This window comes from Mobula birostris, chromosome 26, assembly GCF_030028105.1.
Source record: "Mobula birostris isolate sMobBir1 chromosome 26, sMobBir1.hap1, whole genome shotgun sequence".
Taxonomy (NCBI): Eukaryota; Metazoa; Chordata; class Chondrichthyes; order Myliobatiformes; family Myliobatidae; genus Mobula; species Mobula birostris.
The window spans coordinates 14,364,178-14,390,099 of NC_092395.1; the positions used below are offsets into that span (position 1 = coordinate 14,364,178).

At 40.4% G+C, this 25,922-nt stretch overlaps 1 protein-coding gene across 2 annotated transcripts in view; it reads left to right on the forward strand.

Moving 5' to 3' along the window:
• The first annotated feature begins 1,830 nt into the window (after nucleotides 1–1,830).
• Nucleotides 1,831–25,922, forward strand: part of polrmt (polymerase (RNA) mitochondrial (DNA directed)) — an 83,863-nt gene continuing 59,771 nt past the window's right edge. For both annotated transcript variants that reach the window (XM_072244604.1, XM_072244605.1), the window contains exons 1-4: nucleotides 1,831–1,987; nucleotides 8,405–8,503; nucleotides 9,451–10,190; nucleotides 16,645–16,778. In XM_072244604.1, coding sequence (XP_072100705.1) covers nucleotides 1,864–1,987; nucleotides 8,405–8,503; nucleotides 9,451–10,190; nucleotides 16,645–16,778 — 1,097 coding nt within the window. In that variant the 5' untranslated portion in view covers nucleotides 1,831–1,863. The remainder of the gene's footprint in view (nucleotides 1,988–8,404; nucleotides 8,504–9,450; nucleotides 10,191–16,644; nucleotides 16,779–25,922) is intronic.

Below are 25,922 nucleotides of genomic sequence, written 5' to 3' on the forward strand. Positions count from 1 at the left end.
CTCAGCTCGAAATCTCTTCCTGTAGATGCTGCCTGGCCTGCTGCGTTCACCAGCAACTTTTATGTGTGTCGCTTACCTGACTGCTACTTTTGTCCCTTATTTGGGAGTGAGTAAGTTGACAACCCTAGGGAGGAGGTACAGGAATCTGAAAACCTATTTGGGATTTAGGAACAGCTTCATCTCCTCTGTCATCTGCCAGATGTCTGAATGGCCGTGAACCCATGAATACTACCTCGTTATTCCTCTTGTTTTGCAGTATTTATTTATGTTTGTAACTTAAGAGAGTTTTATGTCTTTGCTGTTGCAAAATAACAAATTTCACATCATTTGTCTGTGCTCATCTGATTATGATTTTGGTTAATTTGTTCTTTGTTTCTGTTTTCTGTCTAAACAGAATTTATACCAGTCATCACACACAAAAAATGCTGGTGAATGCCGCAGACCAGGCAGCATCTATAGGAAGAGCTACAGTCGACGTTTTGGTTCTTCGGCAAGGACTCTCCCACCCCTACCGATGACCCCTTCTCACGTCTTCAACCCTTTTCCTCTTCATGGACACCCAGCTCTGGTCTTCTGCCTGCTCTGGATCTCTTTATTGTTAACTGCCTACGGGACATCAACTGTCTCGACTTCACCACACCTTGTTCCAATTCCAACCTCACTCCTTCCGAATGCTCTGCTCTCCACTCCCTCCGCACTAATCCTAACCTTACTATTAAACCCGCCGATAAGGGGGGTGCTGTTGTAGTCTGGCGCACTGACCTCTACCTTGCCGAGGCACAGCGACAACTCGCGGATACCTCCTCTTATTTACCCCTCGATCATGACCTCATTAAGGAGCATCAGGCCATTGTCTCCCACACCATCACCAACTTTATCCACTCAGGGGATCTCTCACCCACTGCTACCAACCTTATAGTTCCCACACCCCGCACTTCCCGTTTCTACCTCCTACCCAAGATCCACAAACCTGCCTGTCCTGGCAGACCCATTGTCTCAGCTTGCTCCTGCCCCACCGAACTTATTTCTGCATACCTCGGCACTGTTTTATCCCCCCTTGTTCAATCCCTTCCCACCTATGTTCGTGACACTTCTCTTTTAAAGGGTCCTGACGAAAGGTCCCAGCCCAAAAAGTCGACTGTACCTCTTCCTATAGATGCTGCCTGGCCTGCTGCGTTCACCAGCATTTTTTGTGTGTGTTGGTTGAATTTCTAGCATCTGCAGATTTCCTCGTGTCTGCGTTATGCCAGTCATCCATATTTTTTTGGCTTTGTTTTTCTCTCTTCATTAGCACGTCCCACATCCTACTGTTTAGGAACATATTGCACACAAAAAAACAGCTATTACTGCCATTTAAAAATGTGCAAAACACATAGCATCTGCAGGTCTTCTCTTGTTTAAATTATGCATCTCTTTTTCCCAGGGGTTCTCTCTCAACTTTTTTTTATGCCATGGATCCCTACCATTAACCACGAAATCCATAGATCCGAGGCTGGGAACCCCTACGGTCTTTCCCAATTCTGATGAAGTGTCCCTAATCTGAAATGTTAACACATATACTAACCACCTGCTCTGTGAAAAGTTTTCAGCAATTTCTGATTCTTTTTCAAATTTTAGCATTCTTTTTTTAGATTGCACAAAATAATCCCACACCTTTGTATTGAAATATATTTGATGCTTCAAAATCCGCAGTACTTATTGTAACAACGTAGGTTACATCTAATGGCATGTGTTAGCTTGTGCGCGAAGTATTCTGAGACTTGTAGTTTTGTTGCAGCCTTCAATTCCCTTCATGCACCGCGAGCGCGTTCCGCATGCGCTGTGGCTGTAGCGGAAGATGCGCTCCTGACAACCAGCGGAGAGATGTTGGTGTTAAAGCTTTGCGCGTCCCGGAACGCTGGTGTTTTCCCTCTGAGGAAATTTCTTCTTCTCTCCTCGGGCTGTCACCGGTGCCTGCAGCTGAGGAGTTGGCCCACCAGAAGCTCAGGTAAACTCGCGGTTCGCTACGAGGTGCAGTCGGAGCCTGTTCCGGAGGCCGGGCTCCAGCTGTCCTGGGACGTTGACTCTCCACCACTGTGTCCTCCCACCGATTCTGAGCATGCTGCCAACCCCGGCCCATCTGGTGTAACAATCGCTGCCCTTTTCCAGATTGCGTGTGCACACACAAACCCATCTAAACCAATGACTTGTAGCACTGTCTCATTCTTATTGTCATACCCTTACATGCCCAGGATGAAAATATGCAGCAGCGGTACCATACGTTACACACATGAGGAACATAAATCATATAAGCTTTTACGTTACCATAAATTCGATATAATTTATATGACACAGTAAAAAAATAAACGTAATGGCATTAGTGCAAGTTGAGGGGAAGTATAGTCTTGAGTCCTGGGTCCCCTTCTTCCCTTTCTCCTTGGCGAGCAGGGTAAAGGAAAACCCCAAGGCATTCTTCAATTATGTGAAAAACAAAATGATGACAGGAGTGAAGGTAGGACCGATCAGAGATAAAGGTGGGAAGATGTGCCTGGAGGCTGTGGAAGTGAGCGAGGCCCTCAGTGAATACTTCTCTTCGGTATTCACCAATGAGAGGGAACTTGGTGATGGTGAGGACAATATGAGTGAGGTTGATGTTCTGGAGCATGTTGATATTAAGGGACAGGAGGTGTTGGAGTTGTTAAAATACATTAGGGCGGATAAGTCCCCGGGGCCTGACGGAATATTCTCCAGGCTGCTCCACGAAGCGAGGGAAGAGATTGCTGAGCCTCTGGCTAGGATCTTCATGGCCTTGTTGTCCACGGGAATGGTACCAGAGGATTGCAGGGAGACGAATGTTGTCCCCTTGTTCAAAAAAGGTAGTATGGATAGTCCGGGTAATTTTAGACCAGTGAGCTTTACGTCTGTGGTAGGAAAGCTCTTGGAAAAGATTCTTAGAGATAGGATCTGTGGGCATTTAGAGAATCATGGTCTGATCAGGGACAGTCAGCATGGCTTTGTGAAGGGCAGATCCTGTCTAACCAGCCTGATAGAGTTCTTTGAGGAGGTGACCAGGCATATAGATGAGGGTAGTGCAGTGGATGTGATCTATATGGATTTTAGTAAGGCACTTGACAAGTTTCCACACATTAGGCTTATTCAGAAAGTCAGAAGGCATGGGATCCAGGGAAGTTTGGCCAGGTAGATTCAGAATTGGCTTGCCTGCAGAAGGCAGAGGGTGGTGGTGGAGGGAGTACATTCTGATTGGAAGATTGTGACTAGTGGTGTCCCACAAGGATCGGCTCTGGGACCTCTACTTCTCGTGATTTTTATTAACGACCTGGATGTGGGTGTAGAAGGGTGGGTTGGCAAGTTTGCAGTCGACACAAAGGTTGGTGGTGTTGTAGATAGTGTAGAGGATTGTCGAAGATTGCAGAGAGAAATTGATAGGATGCAGAAGTGGCAGATGGAGTTCAACCAGAGAAGTGTGAGGTGGTACACTTTGGAAGGACAAACTCCAAGGCAGAGTACAAAGTAAATGGCAGAATACTTGGTGGTGTGGAGGAGCAGAGGGATCTCGGGGTACATGTCCACAGATCCCTGAAAGTTGCCTCACAGGTAGATAGGGTGGTTAAGAAAGCTTATGGGGTGTTAGCTTTAATAAGTTGAGGGATAGAGTTTAAGAGTCACGGCGTAATGGTGCAGCTCTGTAAAGCTCTGGTTAGGCCACACTTGGAGTACTGTGTCCAGTTCTGGTCGCCTCACTATAGGAAGGACGTGGAAGCATTGGAAAGGGTACAGAGGAGATTTTCCAGGATGCTGCCTGGTTTAGAGAGTATGCATTATGATCAGAGATTGAGGGAGCTTTCTTTACTCTTTGGAGAGAAGGAGAATGAGAGGAGACCTGATAGAGGTATACAAGATATTAAGAGGAATAGATAGAGTGGACAGCCAGTGCCTCTTCCCCAGGGCACCACTGCTCAGTACAAGAGGACATGGCTTTAAGGTAAGGGGTGGGAAGTTCAAGAGGGATATGAGAGGAAGGTTTTTTACTCAGAAAGTGGTTGGTGCGTGGAATGCACTGCCTGAGTCAGTGCTGGAGGCAGATACACTAGTGAAATTTAAGAGACTGCTAGACAGGTATATGGAGGAATTTAAGGTGGGGGTTATATGGGAGGTAGGGTTTAAGGGTCAGCACAACATTGTGGGCCGAAGGGCCTGTACTGTGCTGTACTATTTTATGTTTTATGTTCCTCTTCCTCAGGTGAATAACCTGGTTTCAGATAACAGCATCTACCCATCAAGGGTAGAAATCAGTGTGCTTGAGATAGGTCTGCTCTGTACTCACACATGTATTGTCAGTAAATCCTCCACTCAATTTCCAGCCCAGCCTTGTGTGCTTCATTGTAAATGACAGTCTGACTTGCCATTTTCCACACAGCTCTGGTTATTTTCTTTGAGAAACCTTGGTGGAATCTCTGTTTGACCCTGCACATCAGGATTAGAGAGGCTGGCTCTGTAACAGGAGCCAACTGGACACCCTGGAGGCTGTGGTAGAACAAAGGAACCTATGGAAAATCATGGCAATTCTGGACAATGTTTCCTACACTATGCATGCCACCTTGGCTGAACACAGGAGCACTTTCAGTAATAGACTAAGACAACTGCGGTGCTCCAAAGAGCGCCGTATGAGGTCATTCTTACCCTCGGCCATTAGGCTCAAAATGAGTCAACCGATAGCCAGCAAAGTGATGACTCCCTCCTGTTAGACTGTTTGTGGTAACTTACTCTTTATTATTTTTACTTCTAATATTTTTATCTGTGCACTTGTAGTGCTACTGTGATACTGTAATTTCCTTTTCTAACAGCCAGCTGAATTGGTTTGTATGGACCAGTTGTGGAAGGCTGATTCCTTCCCTGCAAGCTGGTGGGAATGTAATGTTTCTGAGGAGTGTTGGAAATCTCACTGAATGTTTCGATGTAGAAGTGACACATAAAGCTAATTTTTGACTTCAAATCTGTGAACAGGCTAGCCTCCAAGATGGCACTGACTGTGCTTAAAAAACATGATAGTAGCTTGGAATAGCCATGAGGGCTCAGGTTAGTACAGGAGCTGTAACCATTTTCGAGTGTGAACCTCTACCCAAATAAGCCAGTATATACTAGAAATAATTTTATTTCTTAGGAATACAATGTAGAACAGGACCTTCCAGCCCGACAAGTTGCATCACCCAGCAATCCACTTATTTAACACTAGCCTAATCACAGGACAATTTATAATTTATAGTTTCTATAATTATATAAAACGGAAAAGGGTGCCTAAAGTGAACATAGGTCCCTTGAAGGACGAGAAGGGGGAATTGAAGGCTTTGAATGATTATTTTGTGTCAGTCTTCACAGTGGAGGATGCGTCTAACATGCCAAAGAGAGATGTTATGGATGTGATGGGAGGTGAGGACCTCGATACAATAGCTATCACTAAACTGGTAGTGCTGAGCAAACTTGTGGGCTGATTATAGATAAATCCCCTGATCCTGATGCTGAAAGAAAGTACCTCGGGTACTGAAAGAAATGGCAGAAGTTACAGTCGAGGCTTTGATGATAATTTAACCAAAATTCTCTGGGCAGGTCCTGGCAGATTGGAAGATGGTGAACGTTACACCATTGTTCAAAAAAGGATGTAGGCAAAATGCAGGTAACTGTAGGGCAGTTAGTTTAACATCTGTAGTTGGGAATATGCTTGAAGCTATCATTAAAGACGAAATAGCGAGGCATCTGGAAAGAAATTGATTCATCAGGCAGATGCAGCATTAATTTAGCAAAGGCAGGTCCTGTTTGACAAACTTGCTGGAGTTCTGCGAGGATATAACAAGCACATTGGATAGAGGGGAACAGATGGATGTTATTTACTTGGATTTCCAGAAGGTATTTGATAAAGTGCTGCATAAAAAACTTATCCATAAGATAAAGATGCATAGAATTGGGGGTGATGTATTAGCACGAATAGAGGATTTGTTAACGAACAGAAAACAGAGTTAGGATACATGGGTGTTACATTAAATGAAAATGTTGAATAAAAGATCTCCAGGTCTGTTCGAATTTAACTGAAGAATCATAAAGATTATTTCTAATTTTCTCCAAATTTAAGCATAATATCGTCTGGGAAAACCAAAAGAGCGTAGTTGGAGCATTAGTCTCTTTCCAATGTTGTAAAATACATCTTTTCGCCATTAAAGTAAGAAATGCTCCAATGCTTTTTCTCTTGGTCCATATTTATATTCCCTTCTTGTTTTTTTAACTGTTTTTAATGGAGGTCGGGTTTGAGGACGTGATTGTTTTAAGTTGTTTAACTCTACTTGATTCCTAGTTAGCCCATTGCTTTGCTTTTTAGATTAGTTGCACGGTGGGTTTTTTTGGGGGTTTTTTTTGGTTTTTTTTCTCTCTCTTTATTGATATATATAAAAATTAGTATACTATTATATTACCTTGCTATTTTATGTTTAAATTGCACTGTTTGTATTAATTTTTTTTCTGTATTAATATTTCCTGTAATATATTCTAACAGTGTATTAGTGCCTATATGGTTTACCTTTTGTGTACTTATTCAATAAAAAGATTTAAAAAGAAAAGGATACATGGGTGTTACTCTGGTTGGCAATCAGTGGTGAGCGGTGTGCCACAGGGGTCGGTGCTCGGCCCGCAATGGTTCATGATATACATTAACGATCTGGAAGAGGGGTCTGAGTGTAATGTATCTAAGTTTGCTGATGACACTAAATTGAATGGAAAAACAAATTGTGCAAAAAGTATAGCAAGTCTGCAGAGAGATGTAGGTAGGTTAAATGAATTGGGAATGGGCTACTGTGGGTCATCCACTTTGGAAGGAAAAATAGATCAGATTTAAATGGTAAAAATATTGCAACATGATGCTGTGCAGAAGGAATTGGGAGTTCTTGTGCATGAATCACAAAAAGTTGGTTTGCAGGTGGAGCAGGCTATCAAGAAGGCAAATGGAATGTTGGCCATTGCTAGAAGGATTGAATTTAAGAGCAGGGAGGTTATGCTACAACTGTACAGGGTACTGGTGAGGCCACACCTGGAGTACTACATGCAGTTCTGATCTCCTTACTTGAGGAAGGATATATTGGCTTTGGAGGCAGTGCAGAGGAGGTTCACCAGGTTGATTCCAGAGATGAGGGGGATAGACTCTGAGGAGAGATTGCATCGCCTGCGACTGCACTCGCTGGAATTCAGGAGAATGAGAGGAGGTCTTAAAGAAACATAAAATATGAAAGGGATAGATAAGTTAGAGGCAGGAAAGTTGTTTCCACTGGTAGGTGAGACTAGAACTAGGGAACATAGCCACAAGATTTGGGAGAGTAGATTTAGGACGGAGATGAGGAGGAACTGCTTTTCCCAGAGAGTGGTGAATCTGGAATTCTCTGCCCAATGAAGCAATGGAGGCTACCTCAGTAAATATATTTAAGACAAGGTTGGATGGGTTTTTGCATAGTAGGGTTATGGGGAAAAGACGTGTAGGTGGAGATGAGTCCATGGCCAGATCAGCCATGATCTTATTGAATGGCAGACCAAGCTTAGGTCACAAATTGAGGACAATAAGATTTAGAATCAGATTAGATATAACTGACAGGCAGTATGTTATGAAATGTGTTGTTTTGAGGCTGCAGTATGGTGCAGTAATGTATATAATACTGTTATTTATAATATTTTTTAAAAGTACTGCAAAAGGAGAACAAATATAGTGAGGTAGTGGTCATGGGTTGGTTCATTGTCCATTCAAAAATTTGATGGAGGGAGGGAGGCTGTTCCTATAATGTTGAGTTTTTGTTTTCAAACTCTTGAACCTCCTTTCTTCTTAAGCCCATCTCCCCTGCTGGGCCATAGGCCTCTGACAGCAGCTCACCCAGAGTCCTCCATCCTGAGCTGAAACCTGATCGGCCCTGTGACTTTTGCTTTCACCACACAACTGCATACGTCTTCTTGGTGAAGATCCTTCCTCTCCCAGGAATGAGGTTTTTGGAGCTTCTTTAGTACTGGGTTTTTACAGGATGGGGTTGCTAGCCCCATGCCCAACTCTCCTCCTTTCACAGCTGGGCTTGAGACCACCCATGGCGGAGTTCTACCTCCTCTCTGGTAGTAATATTTATCAGACGAATATTAACATGAATAGTGTAAATAGCATTTGTTTACTAGTCAACTCACTGGAGAAATTGTAAATCCATTCCTTCATAATTTGATAATTCATGTAACTTAATGGACAAAAGCTGAATGACTATCAAAAAGTTAATACTCTGTTATTGTAGATGTTCTGTAATGTGCTGAATTTAACAAAATATGACAGAGTTATGATCAAACACGTCATGTTTTTATGTTTGCTGTAACTGAATGTTTCCACTTGGACTAACAGAGCATCCTTGGGAATTCTTCAGAAGAAATTACTCTTCTGTTACACTTAAGAAGGATGATGGAAAGACTCAAACCTGTGAGAAGGCTCATCTGTTAGAGGGTAAGATCATGGGAGAAAATTGAGGCAGGGATGTGCAGATATTAAGCATGATTCAATAATATATTTTTAGTTTCTTGATTGCCAGGAGCAACTTTTCATGGTACTTCCTATATGAATACCAAACTATTAATTTTTGTTATTTGTTTTGTAAGTAAATTAGTTTAACATAAAGTCTAGATATACTTTAAAAACACTTGTGTATGCTACCAGTGATCTGAATAATATATATTGCTGTCACTTAACTTGCAACACTTTTTTGAAACTAAAGTTTGTTTACTGTAAGTTCAGAGGTTTTTAAAATTCTCAGTTTTGTTGGCACATCATTGTGCTGGTTTGATATTTATCCCATTTCAAAAAATATTCATCTCTTTGCCTAGTTTTGCTCACCCATCCTAATTTAAGTCTCCATTGCATTTGATTCTTTCTGATGTTCATGGCCTCTTTTTCCTGCCCTCTTTGGATGCTGATCTCTCGTTCTTCTTCTCTAGACCAAGGGTTCCCAACCTGGGGTCCGTGGACTCCTTACTTAATGGTATTTGTCCATGGCATTAAAAAAGGTTGGGAACCCCTGGTCTAGAGAAATGGATGTTTAATTTTCTTGCACTGTAAATGATGGGGTGTGTGCAGTTTATGGTGTTGTTGGATTAGTAAGTCCAAGAATTGTGATATGAAGCTTTGTAACATTGCCATGAGTTGGTATCTCATATCAGTAGGAAGTCTTTTCAAGTATGTCAACCATTGTATAATAGTCCTGATGAGAGGTCTTAGCCCAAAATGTCAACTCTATTTCTTTCCATAGATGATGCCTGACATGCTGAGTTCTTCCACCGTTATGTGTGTTACTAACCATCGCAAAAACTTTTTTTTTTCTTATGTGCAAATCTGAATTATTTGATGACTGTTTCTGATCACTTTTTAAATTTCCATATTTCTGCTCCAAATGCCAGTACTTGAAGCAAGAATACAACAACTTCAAGCAGATAATGTGACTGAAATGCAATGTTCAGATGTACAATTTGTGAACAGAATAAGTATAACTACTCAAGGAAATCACACTGGGTCAGCGAATCTCAGTTTTCTGCCGGTCAGAGAGTTTGACAGTTCTCTTAACTCAAATACAGCAGCACTCAGAGGGGAAAGGACAGTTGAAAACCAGCTGGGTAAAAAAAACTGTGCAGAAACAGTACCTCCCAAGTCTACATTTGCTCCCAAGAAATGGATAGAAAAGTTAATTAAAGAAAAACATATTAAAACCAAAAGGCAGCTCAGTGTTGTGAAAAAACCAAAAGAATGCAAGAATAAAAATGTATACAATGCTAAGAAAGTGGAACAAGGCAGAAAAAGTAGTTCAAAAGGCAATTCGAAACCACAAAAAGCTATATCTTCTGCATTGAGTACTTCACAAGCAAAATCTCAGTTCTCCCAGGATGGTGTTCTTACTGAAGTGGAACGTCTTGAAAAACAAATCGGTAACTGGAACCGAACAGCTAAACTACTTGAAGATAATGAGGGAAATAAATATGGTGACACCCAGCGACATATATTATCTTACATTGAGGCCTGTGGATTTAATAATGACTTGGACAGAGCTCATCAATGTGTCCTGTTCAATCACCGCATTCTTACTCGTCGGAAACATTTGAATGTTAAGACTTACAGTACCTTAATGCACCTGTGGGCTAAAAAGGTTAGTAAATTTATAATTACTGTGTGCACAATGCTGAGATACTGTTCTTGGGTTCCTTTATATCCTTTTTTTAAAAATTAACTTCAAAGTATTAACAGTGTCACATTAATTAGTTTCTCATGAAATTAGAATCATTTTGTTAGAATATGGCTGACCTCAGCAAAAAAGTTTAAGACTTTATATGTAAATTTAAACTTAGTAGCTATAACCCAAGTCTTAATGGTCACAGTGAAAGTATCCTAAAATTGCATTAATTAGTTTATCTGCCAGAGGCCACATAATGAGATTTTTCTCCATTTTCATATTGATGAAAAGACCATAAGACATAGGAGCTGAATTAGGCTATTTGACCTGTCAAGTCTGTTCCACCATTCAATCATAGCTGATATACTATCCCTTTCAATCCCATTTCCCTACCTATGTGCTTAAGTACAAAAGAACTTCCCCAACTTGTTTGAATGCATTTGAATGGTCTCTCTCTCCCTCTTGCTTGATGCTGCCAGAGTCCTTGATTCTTGAGTAAGGTTTAATTGAAAAAGTTTGTAGATTGGACTCTGTAGTTCATATTATGATACGTTTCTGATTGCTTCTTTTTTTTTGTTGCTATTTTGTGTGTGTTTTTGATAGGGGCAGACGAACCACTCAGCTAGATTGAACTGATTTGGACTGAATATGCCTGGACTGGTTGGATGATTTGTGGTTTGATGTTTTATATTTTTGTGTTTTTTGCTCTTTTTTTTCTTTTGCTGTTTGTGTGTTGTTCTTTTTTTATGCATTGGGCATTTTGTGCATGTGTTTCTTTGAACGAGTTCCATGGTTTTCCTTCTTTGTTTTGTGGCTGTCTGTGGAAAGACTGATCTCAGGGCTGTATACTGCATACATAACCACAAAGTACTTTGCAGATGCTGGGGTGAAAGCAACATTCATATTCACATTCTCATTCGAATATGCCCATACGTGGCCTCCTCTACTGCCATGATGAGGCTAAACTCAGGTTGGAGGAGCCACACCTCATATACCGTCTAGGTAGTCTCCAGCCCCTTGGTATGAACGTAGAATTCTCCAACTTCCCTCCCCCTCCCTTCCTCTATCCCTATGTCACTCTGCCCCCTCCCCCAGCTGCCTATCACCTCCCTCATGGTTCCGCCTCCTTCTACTACCCATTGTGTTTTCCCCTATTTCTTCTTCACCTTTCCTGCCTATCACCTCCCCCACTATCTTTCCCCTTACTGGTTTTTCACCTGGAACCTACCAGCCTTCTCCTTCCCACCCTCCTCCCGCCTTCTTTATAGGGCCCTTGCCCCTTCCCTCTTCAGTCCTGACAAAGGGTTCCGGCCGGAAACATTGACTGATCGTTTCCACGGATGCTGCCTGACCTGCTGAGTTCCTCCAGCGTGTTGTGAGTGATACTTCATACATACTTTGATAATGAATGTACTTTGTATCTTTGGACTAGTTATTCTTAACTGTTTCCGTTGAAGAATTCTTTTCTGAAACAGAGAGAGTTTGTCTAAGGAAACAGTTAAGAGTAATGGGTTGAGAAGGTTCTTTTGTATATAAGCACATAGAAAGAGGAATATTCCGTGGCTTGAACCTGTTTTTCTTTTCAGCAAGTTTGTGCCTTAACCTTTTTTACATGCTGCATCATCACCTTTAGAATAAAAGTAAAATTGCTATGCTAACTTTGTGAATTCTGCACAGGATAGCCATATTGAATTGAATTGACTTTATTTCTTACACCCTTCACATACGTGAGGAGTAAAAATCTTTACATTACATCTCTGCCTGAATGTGCAATGTGCAAATTATAGTAATTTATAATAATTAGTATGTACAGTAAGATATACAACAGAACAATCATTATAGCTTAGAAATACAATTATGTCAGCGTAAATTAATCAGTCTGATGGTCTGCTGGAAGAAGCTGTCCCGGAGCCTGTTGGTCCTGGCATTAATGCTTGGGCACCATTTCCCAGATAGTAGCAGCTGGAACAGTTTGTGGTTGGGGTGACTCAGGTCTTCAATGATCTTTCGGACCCTTTTTATGCACCAGTCGCTGTAAATGTCCTGAATAGTGGGTAAGTTCACATCCACAGATACGCAGAGCTGTCTGCCACTCTGCAGAGTCCTGTGATTGAAGGAAATAATAGCTCCCATACCAGGCAGTGATACAGCCAGTCAGTATGTTCTCAATTGTGCCCCTGTGGAAAGTCCTTAGGATTTAGGGACCCATGCTGAGCTACTTCAACTGTCTGGTCAGTAGTATTCTTTCCATTTAATGTGTTTTTTTTTTCATTTTTTTGTACCAATTGCATATTCTCCCATTTCTCTGCATTGTAAAAATATAAGGAGCAAAAGTCGGATGTGGTTAACTTGCAGGTTGAGTTAGTGGTGGGGAAGGCAAATGTGATGTTAGCATTCATTTCAAGAGGGCCAGAATTTAAAAGAAAGGATGTAATGTTGAGGCTTTATAAAGCACTGGTGAGGACGCACTTTGAGTATTGTGAGCAGTTTTGGGCCCCTTATCTAAGAAAGGATGTGCTGGCATTGGAGAGGGTTCAGGGGAGGTTCACAGAGTGATTCCAGGATTGAAAGGCTTGTCATATGAAGAATGTTTGATAGCTCTGGGCCTGTATAAACCAGAATTCAGAACAATGAGGGGTGACCTCATTGAAACCTATCAAATGTTGAAAGGCCTCAATAGAGTGGATGTGGAGAGAATGTTTCCTGTGGTGGGAGAGTCTAAGACCAGAGGATGCAGCCTCCGATTAGAGGGGCATCCTTTTAGGATGGAGATAAGAAGGAATTTCTTTAGCCAGAGAGTAGTGAATCCATGGAATTCGTTGCCACAGGCGAATGCAGAGGCTAAGCCATCAGGAATACTTAAAGCCAAAATTCTTGATTAGTCAGGGCGCAAAGGGATATGGGGAGAAGGCAGGTGATTGGGGCTGAGAGGGAAAATGGATCAGCATTGAAATGGCAGAGCAAACTCAGTGGGCTAAATAGCCTAATTCTGCTCCTATATCTTATGGTCTTAAGTAGGTAATTTAGCCCTTCAAGGCTACTACACCTTTGATCAGCTTTGGGTTTCTTCCCTTTTCCTTTCCAGCCCTGAAGAAAGGTCTCGGTCCGAAACATCGACTGTTTATTCCTCTCCATAGATGCTGCCTGATCTGCTGAGTTCCTCCAGAATTTTGTGTTTGTGTGTGTTACCTTTCTTCAGGATCATGGCTGACTTTGTTAAAATTTTCCTACATTATCTCCACGTTATTTTATAGTCCAGAAATTTATCCATCCCCATTTTGAATGATCTCCAAAACTTATTCTCCAGAGCCCTCTGGAATAGAGGATTAAAAGATTCCAATTGCCTGTGTAAAGAAATCTCTCCTCAGCTCAATGTCAAGTGGTCTTTCCATTATTCTTAGCACACTCCCTTCTCTGGTCACCACAGGCAAGGAAGATATCCTGCATGTCTTTACCACCTTGTGCCCTGTGAGAAGTCTGTAAGTTTCATTCTTTTAAACTATTGTGCAGGGTTTCTTAACCTGGGGTCCATGTACCCCTTACTTAATGGTATTGGCCCATGACATAAAAAATATTGGGAACCCCTGCTATGGAGAATATAGGGCTAGTGGACAATCTTCACTTTGTGATTAATCTGCTATCTCTGAAGCTAACTCCAGTGAATCTTTCTCTGTGTTCCCTCAGTGGCAAGTGTATCTTTTTTTTTCCCAGCAAGGAGACCCAACACTGTACTATACAGTTGTGTTCATACCAAGGCTTTGTATAATTCCATGACTATTCCTACTATTGACATTCATTATTTTTTTAAAACCAAACCATTGCTTATCCATCTTCATTCTTGTATATTCACTTAACCTATTTACAGTGCCTTGTAAAAGTATTCTGTCCCCAACCCTTTGTTCACATAAATGAATATTAAACCAGGGATTGTGATTTATTTAACTGAGAATTTTTATTTGTGAATCATATGCTCCTTTTTTCACTATAAAGTCCAAAAAAGTGAAAATTGTAAAGCAAGAAAAATTAAAAAGTCAAAAAATAAATTGTCCACAATTCAAAAGTATGCACCCCCCGCCCCTTTGCTCAGTACTTTATTGAACCATCTCCCATAACGATTGCAGTTAGTAGTCTTTTTGGATGAGCACAACATGATGGAACAAGATTTACCCATTCCTCCTTGCAAAATTGCTCAAGCTGTGCCAGGTTATTTGGCGAGTGGTGGTAGACAGCAGTCTTGAGGTCTTGCCAGAGATGTTAAATTAGGTTAAGGTCAGAACTCTGACTGGGCCACACAGGGACATTTTCTTCATTTGAAGCCACTCTATGGTTGCTCTGGCAGCATGCTTTGGGTCATTGTCCTGCTGAAAGAAGTTGTTCCTCCCCAGTTTAAACTTTCTGGCAGAGGCATCTTCCCATCAATCCTGACCAGATTTTCAGTTCCTGCTAATGAAGAGCATCCCCATAGAATGATGCTACATCCACATGCACCATACTTTACAGAAGGAAAGGTGTTACTTGGCTGATGTGCAGAATTAGATTTATGCCACGCATACCGTTTAGTGTTGTGGTCAAAAAGTTCCACTTTGGTCTCATCTGACCACTAGACCTCCTTCCACATCTCTATGGTATCTTCTTAGTAACACTTTGCAAAGACTTTACAAGGATATGCTATTTTTTTTAGCCTGGGTTTCTTCCTTGCTACTCTTCTAATAATGCCCTTTATGTGCAAGGCCTTAGAGATTGTGGAGCCATGAACCTCGTCTCCAGTTACAGCCACTGACTTCTGCAGCTCACTCTGAGCGACTATGTCACAGTAGCATCTCTTACAAGTGTCATTCTTCTCTGACAGCTGAGCTTAGAGGGGCGACCTGACCTAGGCAGGTTGCTATGGTTTCAATTTTTTTCACTTTTTAACGATGGACTGCACTGAGCTCCGAGGTACGATCGGTACCTTTAAGATGGTCTTGTACCCTTCCCAGATTTGTGCTTCTCTATTATCATTTCCCTGACTTGTTGTGATTGCTCTTTTGCATTAATTTTGGTTTGGTCTATTGAAAATCTACCATACTGTTGGATCTTACAGAGAGAGGGGGTATTTATTCAAGTGATCCAACAATTTTCTATACCAACAAATTGGTAAGGTAATATATGGTAATGCGCCTGAGGAAAGTTAGTGCAATAATTGCAAATGGAATGAATACATTTTCAGCCATACAATTTGGGTTTTTAATTATTAGTAAATTCTTGACAGGTTTTGGAATTTTTCTTTTGATTTGACATGATGCACAATGTTTTGTAGATTAGCCCAAAATATCCAACTTCAATATATTTTAAATTTAGAAAAAGAGACTGTAAAATGTGAAAATGAAAGTGGGAGCTGAATACTTTTTCAGCACTGGGGGCACGGTACAAATTCTTGTATACTCTGTGCCCTTCTTCCTGTCTTTAAACCTGTCTCATGGTCAGTCAGTATGCAGAAGGTGGAAATAATTTATCGGTGTCTAACCTGTCACCTCCATGTATTACCTTAAAAACTTTAATCAAATTGCTCTTGCCCTTCTAGTTTAAGAGGAAATCTTCTGTTTTTTTTTAATTTTAGCTTCCTTGACTGGAACACATTTCAGAAAACTGCAAGGGAAATTATAGCTATAACATGTTTATATAGAAACATAGAAAATAGGTGCAGGAGTAGGCCATTCGGCCCTTCGAGCCTGCACCGCCATTCAGTACGATCATGGCTGATGGTCCAACTCAGAACCCTGTACCTGACTTCTCTCCATACCCCCTGATCCCTTTAGCCACAAGGGCCATATCTAACTCCCTCTTAAATATAGCCAATGAACTGGCTGCAACTGTTTCCTGTGGCAGAGAATTCCACAGATTCACCACTCTCTGTGTGAAGAAGTTTTTCTTCATCTCGGTGCTAAAAGGCTTCCCCTTTATCCTCAAACTGTGACCCCTCGTTCTGGACTTCCCCAACATCGGGAACAATCTTCCTGCATCTAGCCTGTCCAATCCCTTTCGAATTTTATACGTTTCAATAAGATCCCCCCTCAATCTTCTAAATTCCAGGGAGTACAAGGCTAGTCGATCCAGTCTTTCATCATGTGAAAGTCCTGCCATCCCAGGAATCAATCTGGTGAACCTTCTTTATTGGGCTGATTTAATTATTATTTGTTTCTAGCATTTAGTAAGAATGGTTTGATACTGTTGTCTCAATGCCAGTTTGGCAGCTCGCTTCCCAAAACATCTTTCAGCATCTGGTAAATCCTTAGTAGTGCTGTTAAATTTATTGCTTTCAGTTTTTTAGAACAAATATATCTGCACTTCTTTCCTACTTTTCACTGTTATTCATTTAGTGTTTTGTAACAGAGCTGGGTAGTTAGAAAAGATCAATACTGGGACATAACCTTGTGTGATATCTTTGTAGGGTTCATTAGAACAGATTGGCCAGCTTTTCAGCCTGGTGGAGGAAGCAGAACTGAAGCCCAATTTAGACTGTTACATGGCAGCACTGGAGTGTATGGGGCGCATGGAAAATAGCACACCCCATGTGATTAAAAGGTAAGCATCATCTAGACCTTATTTTTGCATTCTTTTTCTACCTCCCTCACCTCACTGTTATACTTTGTCAGAGTGCCCCAGTCAGGTCAATGAAACCGCCAGTGTTGCAATTGGAACGTAGCAGGGGATTAGTATCAACATGGCAATAATTACCCGTGTTATCCAGTAGATGGCTCTGTTGACTTTTTGCAATATCTAGCATAGCATTAGTAGAGTACATCAGTATGTATGGCAATCACGGTTCTATTTTAGCAGATATCTAATAAGAATTCCTTTGACTTTTAAATTTAAGCAGCTATTGTGTTTTGGGTGTTCTCCCAACATACTGTCCTGTAATTCCAAGTAGTTGGACTTATTATGAAGGAGTACAAAAAAATGGTGAATAAGTTACGGTAAATAACAGTACTGGTCTTAGAGAAAAAGTTGCCTTTTAATTATAAATTCCATTGATGTAAAGCACAAGATGTGTTCATAACAACCATTTTAATGTGTCAGATGTAAACCACTTTGTTATTCAGCTAAGCACAAATGATTTTAGTTGACTACCGTGTGATGTTACCATTCTGCGAAGTGTTGCAGTATAAACAATAGTGCACCACGTATAGTGGGTTTAAATTGAGACCCCAGCACAAAACTCATTATCAAAGGATTGAAGTCTGTTCAACTGTAACTTGATATAGTATATCTTCAAATCTTTAAGACATTAAAGGCTCCGGGGCAGCTTCTTCCACCAGGCTATCAGACTGATTACTTCACACTGATACAATTGTATTTCTATGCTATATTGACTGTCCTGTTGTACATACTATTTATTACAAATTACTATAATTTGCTCATTGCTCATTCAGATGGAGACGTAGCGTAAAGATTTTTACTCTTGAAGGATGTAAGAAATAAAGTCAATTCAATTCAGTTTGGTAAAGCATTTTGAACACATACTTTGCATGGTTTGTAGTTCTTATGGGAGTAATCGATTGATGAAATATTTTTCCCTCATATTGTGAATTTTAAGCTCATTCTTAAAAAATTAAGATGGCAATAACTTAAGTCTGTAGAATGATTTAAGAAGTGACGGTGACAAAATATACGTAGGGTATGGACACAAAATGCTGGAGGAAATCAGCAGGCCAGGCAGCATCTGTGGAAAAAAGAAACATCAACTGTACTTTTTTCCATAGATGCTGCCTGGCCTGCTGAGTTCCTCCAGCATTTTGTGTGCGTTGCTTGAATTTCCAGCATCTGCAGATTTTCTCTTGTTATATGTAAGGTATGTTTGGTAGTTTACTTATCTTAAATGAGTTTGTGTATTGACAGAATACCCAGGTCTTAGTGAACAAAATAATACAGTATTGCTGGAGAATGGTGATATGTTCTTAATTGTACTTCAGAAATTTAACCTTTCTAGATAATATCTGATTTTATTAATGTTTATCGTTTTAAAGAATGTAGATGTTGCTGACAATATTTATGGTTCTTCACTAGTTTCCTTTGCAAAGATGATATTTGAACTGTCATCGTCCTTCTAGTAAGGCATCTTGTTGTTGGAAAGAATATTTAGACCCAGTGATGATAAAGAAAAGTTGATATGGGACATGTCAGGATGGTGTATAAATAGATAGGAGGTGGGAGGCCATATGTTCTGTGTATCAAAAGTCTATCATAGCTGTTGAAAAATACTCCTTTATGAGGAGAATTTCAAGAAATTATTTTCAGAAATAAAAATAAATATATGAATCATAGAAATATTTGGTATGGAAGGAGGCAGTTAAGCTCATTCTATCAAAGATGGCTTTAGGATAATCACATTTCTCTGTTTCTGATCAATTGTTGCTAGATTGTGGGGCTTCAAGTGCTCAAGTACTTTTTAAATGGTTGTTTCCTCTGCCATCCTTTCAGACATTGAATTCCAGATCTTCTCCATTCACCAGGAAGCATTTTTAACAACTTTCCTTTAATCCATCCACCAATTAAGTTAAATCTGTACTACTTGGATATTAATCTCTCTGTTTCTCATAATGAATGAAATCTGTCAGTTTTCCCCTCTAAAGTAAACACTCTATCCTGATTATTATAATTCTCCATGGCAGCATTCTTCCAAATCTCCTCTATAATCATCATTCATGCTATCTTATCCTTGTATTGTGATCTGAACTTTAAACAGGACTGCAGCTGTAGCTCAGCTAATATTTTATTCAGATCTAAATGTTATTCCATGCTTTGTCCAATAAAGTCAAGAATGATGCATGCCTACTTAACCCATCCTGCAAACTACAGTGATAAGTTGCCACCATCACACCAACTCCTCTGTACTTCAATGAATCATACGATTATTCTGTATATCCTAGACTTGTTTACCCTTCCCAGATGCAGAAATCATGTCTCCTAATGGAAGACCACCATTCATCTGTATTTTAATGCAAGAGGGTCGTTTGGGGGGAAAGAAGTACTACCATAATGTGATAGAAATGTAAATGAAGTTAATATATAACATTTCAATAAATTTAAATAAAGCAGAAAATGCTGAAGTGCTCAGCAAATTAATTATTTCATACAACTTTACATATGAACTAAAAATTCCTCTTCACCTCACATTTAAATTGGCTGCCCCTCTTTGGAGCTCTTCAAGATTTGATGGCCACTGTTCCTATCAGTTATTCTGCAAATCCACATGTCGGGTTATATTGTTTAACTTCCTTGTTTTCCGTTTTCAAAGCAACCATAGGTTGTCCTTTGGAGAGCAGCAAGTGGAAGGTTGAACACAGTTTGATAATTTTACATAAAATTCATCCCAGACATCTGAATGGAGTTTCCAGACTGACCTTTGAATTAGTCCATAAGACCAAAAGATATAGGAACAGAATTAGGCCATTTGATCCATTGTGTTTGCGCTGTCATTTTATCATGGCTGGTTATTTTCCCTCTCAAACCACCCTTCTGCCTCCTCCCCATAACCTTTGATGCTCTTGCTTATCAAGAACTTATCAATCTCCGCTTTAAATATATTCAATCAGAATCAGGTTGTTGTCTTTGCGGCAGTAGTACAATGCAATATATTGTAACAGGAAAAAAACTGTGAGTTACAGTAAATGTATATTAAATTAAATAAGTAGTGCAAAAATAGAAATAAAAAAGTAGTGAGGAGTTTGAGGAATTCAGTGTCCATTTAGCAATCAGATAGCAGAAGGGAAGAAGCTGTTCCTGAATCGTTGAGTGTGTGCCTTCAGGCTTCAGCACTTTCTTCCTGATGGTAGCAATGAGAACAAGGCATGACCTTGTTTACTTGGCCTCAACTGCTGTCTGTGGCTATTAATTCTACAGATTCTCCACTCTCTTTCTAAAGAAAGTCCTTCTCATCTCTGTTATAAAGAGATATTATTCTATTCTGAGGCTGTGCCCTCTGGTCCTAGATTTTATTACTATTTGAAATATTCTCTTCATGCCCACAATGAGTTCAATGAGTATGCACAGCTAACTCCCCATCTGAATTGGATTATGTTGTGGGACTTTACTATCAATTGGCAAGTTGCTTCACAATGTTTGTAGGATATCATATAGATATCTAAACCCAAAGTACTATGTATCAGAAAAGAGGGATAACCTGCTTAGTGCTGAAGGGTATCTTCTTACTCCGAGAGCCAGGTATTATTTAGAAGGAGCACATGATTAGATTTTAGTGCACTTAAAATTTACAGTAGCAGCAGCAGGGGGCAGTTGACCTGGAAAGCATTAGCTGTGTCACTGTGCATTTTTTGTGGTATTTAATTTAATAATTTCTATGTGATGGCAAACAGAGGAATTATGTTAAATATAATAGCAAACTGTTCGTCAGCATTCGTAGTAGTTGAGCTATTATGAGCTACAAGTGGTTTATTTTACTATTTCATCCATAATTAATCTGCTAAAACATCTTACACAGTTAAATTTACGAGGTTTTTGCAGGAATATTATCATACAAAATTTAGAATAGAAGAGGACAGTTGGCCACAAACCAGATCAAAGCAGTAGGTTTTCAGAAGCTGGCTAAAGGACAAAATAAAAAAATGGAGTTGGAAAGATTTGAGGATGCACCTTTAAAAGCTGAGAACTTAGATAGCTGAATGCATGGCTATTATTTAAGGAATGATAAAAATCATTAAAATGTTCAAGAGATTAGAATTGGAAGGGCACAGCAATTACAGGGCCGGGTGACTGATGAGGTTAGGTACAGAGTTGGTAGTATTTGGAGTATTAGGCGTACTGTTTTTTTTTTAAAAAGCACCCAGAAGGAATTACAAGGAAGAATGAGAACGTAAACTTAAAACCATGATACAATAATGTTCTTCAAGTTTAGGGTGATCTGGGCTTAGTATTTGTTAGGATACACTGAATGGTCTTTAATCTGATGTTATTGTATTAACTAGATCTGATATTTATGTGGAGGACTCAATAATGAGAACCTACTGTTTTATTTGATGTCTTAATGTCCTCACACGTGGGTTTCCTAGAACTAATTTTGTAGTTATATCTCTTGGGATGGTCAATTTATCCAGCATGTAGCAAACTAAGGTTATGAAGCATTCACTTATCTAAAATATTGAACCCATGTCACAGTAGGTGCCATAGAAGTGTGGTTAGCGCAACGCTATTATAGCTTGGGGCATCAGAGTTTGCAGGTCAGTCCTAGCATCCTCTGTAAGAAGTTTGCATGTCCTCCCTGTGGAGTCCATGGTTTTCTCCAACTGCTCCAATTTCTTCCCACAGTCCAAAGCTGTACCGTTTAGCAAATTGTCCTGTGAACAGGCTAGGTTTAAATCGGGGGCTGCTTGAAGGGTTGTACTGTGCAGTATCTCCAATTAAGTGTCACTGACACTTTAATGGCGTTACACTAGCCACTATGCTACGTGTCACCCCAAAGTTTCTGAATAGTCTGACTGTGAATTTAAGGTCATTGTATACTCTTACCTGAGACACTCTCCTGTTCTATTTATGTATTTATGTCTTTCCTTTTCAATGTTGAAGGGGTTGATGCATGCAGTATTTAACACTGCCTCATGAGTGATCTCGTGCATATTAATTTAAGCCCAGACATCAAGAGAGAAGCCTCAGTGCAACCACCAATGATTGTAGAAGTATCAGTTTTATTGTAATTAGTATGGCATTCTGGATGAAAATTAATTTCTGAGCTGTTTGAATAGTAAATAATCCTATATTGATCTAGATTACTCTTATTGGTGAATACATCAGACTTTTTTTTAACTTGTTGTGCAAGGTCATAAAGCATATAGTGTACTTTATTGTTCATAAAACATTGGAGAGCAGCCACCTCATTAAGCATTTACAATTCTAATTTAAGGTTTACTTAAGGCCTAAACGGACACCTAAAGATCACTGAGTAGCCAGTTTTCCACATTAAATAAAAAGTGACTATTTGTAGGAATGCACATGCTTAAAACATTGCCTTCCTAAGGGAATTATTTTAATCATTGAAGGTATTTAAAATGACTTGGATCTGCATGATATATATTTCTTTATGCATTAGTTATTGAATTGTACTTCCAGGATGTTTCAATGACATTAATTTTATGCTTTTAATGTACAAGTTGGGGTCCTGTGGGCTTTGCACGCTGCCAGTATTAAGAGCGAGCAGAGGAAAATGGCAGGTAATAGTTGAAGAAGGACTGAAAGAAGTCTCAGAGGTGGCTGAAGAAAAACATTGGGGGTAGGTCTAGGATGTGAAGTCACTAAAGCAGGGTTAAAAGCTTTTGGAGGAAGATGAGGCTGGCAAAAACGGATGGAATGTAATAATATTGCAAGACTGAAGAGAGAAGCTGATGATCAACAGGTAGTTTGGGGCATAATATTTCACTGATGAAGTGACTTTGAACATATTTTTGTATGTACCATGGAGTGATGACCAAATGAAAACAATATTAAATGACTGACACATGCTCATGATGTGGCTTCAGTCCTGCTGCAAGGCTGATGTGTGGAATAGAATCAATGGTGCAGAAGGAGGAAAAATACTAAGGTAGTGTTCGTGAGTTCATTGTCCATTCAGAAATCTAAATACGAAGGGGAAGAAGCTATTTCTAAAGTGTTGAGTGCATGTCTTCAGGCTCCAAGCTGATTTATACCTCTGCATCAAATTGACGCCGTGGGTACAGCGTCGCTGCGAACCCTACGTAGAGCCTACGCAGATCCCTACGCCGTAGCCTGACGCGCACCTCTCCCAAAATGTAACTACGCGTCGCGGCAACGCAGACCGCAACAACTGTGATTGGTCCGCTTGGTAGCATCGCATTTCCTCCTATGCTGCAGTAGCTTCCCATTGGGTGACTGAAGGGCAGGGAAGGAACTCTGGCTGCAATGCTTTCCATAAAGATTTACAGACCTCCGAAATTATGGAGGACGCATTTCGCTTTTACGATAAAAGACGCTCGCTTTAAACTTGCTTACCCCGAGAAAGACTACCATGACCATGAAGCCTTGCACGGGCAGTTGTGTGCGCATGTGCGACGTGCCCGAATTGCAGAGCGACGCAGACACATCAAAGCACAAGTATAAATGCTCACAATGGCGTAGCCCACTCGCGTAGGCTATGGCGTCCATTTGACTCAGAAGTATAAATCAGCCTTCCTGTACCACGACCTTGATGGTAGCAATGAGAAGAAGGCATGCCCTAGGTGATGGGGGCCTTAAATCTTAATGGGGTTAAGAATTATTGCAGAGCTGCTGATTCTTTGGTGCACAGTACCAACTTCTTTGTCACCTTCAAGGAATTTTTTTTTTTTGGTTTCCGTTATTAGCCTCACAGAATTCATTTACTGAATGAATTACAGAGAATTTGAAGGAAACAGTTAATGAAATATTTTACTATAATGTAATTTTCTTCACGTTGCTGATTTGATTAGGCACAAATGATACATTTCACTATATCTTGATGTACGTGTAACAGATAAAGCTAATCTTTAGAAACCTTTGGGATTTTTCTTACTAAACTAGAACTCACAATCCATTTTCAGCATGTTATAATCAAAATATTCGGGGGAGTGGATTTAGGATGGAGACGAGAAACTGCTTTTCCCTAGAGGGTGGTGAATCTGTGGAATTCTCTGCCCAATGAATCAGTGGAGGCTACCTCAGTAAATATATTTAAAACAAGGTTAGAAAGATTCTTGCATGGTGGGGTTATGGAGAAAAGGCAGTTAGGTGGAGGTGAATCCATGGTCAGATCAGCCATGATCTTATTGAATGGTGGAGCAGGCTCGATGGGCCAGATGGCCTACTCCTGCTCCTATTTCTTATGTAAAATCAAAAACACAACTGAAGAAGCCGGAAATTGGAAATTAGCAGGTTAGGTAGCATCTGCGGAGAAAAAGTTACTGATTCAGATTAAGGATTTTTCATTAAAGTACCATCCAGATATCTGACTTCCTTGGTTACTCTGGGGCTTGAAGTCTGTTCACTCAATCATTATCAATGTGAAACATCACCTCTGTTCCTTTTTCCCACAAATGCTGAGTATCTAGCATTTTCTAGCTTTGAAGCTAAAATTATCTCAATCTTTTGATCTAAGACAAAAGCTTCCCTCAGAAGATCCTTGAAATTGTAGGATCCACAATCTGTTCAACCTCATTTTAAGTAGAATGCTACTGCTGTAATAATCTGTGTTAATGTTAGAAGCATCCATCTCCTACAATGTCCAATCTGTATCTGTGAAATTCTGTGCCAAATTATAGATTTGCATTACACAGGAAACGGTGTTCCGACTCAGCAGCAATTCGATGTTTCTGATTTGAATGCTGGGCAGTGACTCAGCAAATTAGATCTGAGAGTCTACATTTCCTTGTGATTTTTATGAATTTTTAAAGAGTGAAGCAGTTCTCTAATAATTTTCATGAATGCAAAATTTATTTCATTGCACATCCAGTTAAAAGGTTCTAGATTTTTCTGAAAGGTTATGGCTGGTACCTGAATCATAATTATCAACTCATCTCGCAGAATGTAATTACACAAAGCTTCCTAATGGTGTTTGTTGAAACTCAGCTTGGAAAAGCAAAACATGTGTCCAGAGTTGGTTGATACCTGCCAGGTGAGTCTTGATTAAGGCGGTTTACCTACTGTTAGTTACCCTCTATACCCTTCAGATCTATCCTGGACCTGTCATGGTGAAAGCACACTAGCAGCTACACGTCATTAAGAGCGTGAGAAGATTTGGTATGTCACCAAAGATTCTAGTAAATTTCTACAGATAGAGTGCATTCTGACAATTACATCACTGACTAGTATGGAGGCTCCAATGCAAAGGATTGTAAAAGACCGTAAAAGACCTCAGAGTTGTAGACTCAACCAGCGCCATCATGGACACAAAACCCCTCGCCACTGAGGATGCCTTCAAAATCAAATCAGGTTTAATTGTCATTCAAAGTGTACATGGATACCGCCAAATGATGCAGCATTCCTCTGGGGCCAAGCTGCAAAAATATACACGCGTTTTCAGAATAATGAGGAAGGGGAAAAAAAAAACATAATCATGTAAGAATACAAATTTTTAGTCCAAGTCCCACAAATTGATGGTTCCTGGCAGTGTAGCCTGTAATTCCACCGACCCAACACTGGAGGGCAGCAATGACAGGAGAAGCCACCCCCAACCGAACCCAGACGCCGCACAACAGCGCAAGCCCGAGGACTGAGACTGAGGCCTAGTCCTAGCTACAACCGAAGTGACACTGCTGCATCGCCATCAAACAAGGGAAGCAGGCCTGCGGCAATCCATGTCCATCAGGGCCTTGCAATCGCAAAAGAAACATCCAGGACAGCTACTCGCAGTTTCGTTGCATGCCGCCGTCGCGCCAACTCAAAGACATCAACTCTGGTGCCTCAGAGTAGCACGCAGCAGTGTGGTCTGCACCCAGCTCAGCTCTTCTGAACTCTTACCACACCCCGGCCAGCTACTCCGAACAATGAGCAGCTCACTGAGGTGTTGGACCTGTTATACAGGTAGTTATTGGAGTCAAGAATAGTCTTGCTTGTATAAAAGCACATTTAACAAGGGAAAAAAAAGCAGGTTTGGTTGGCCCCTGAGAGGCTGCTGTGTGTATATGAGCCACCATTTTACCAGATCACAAGACAGTGCCTCAAGAAGACTACATCTATCATGAAGGA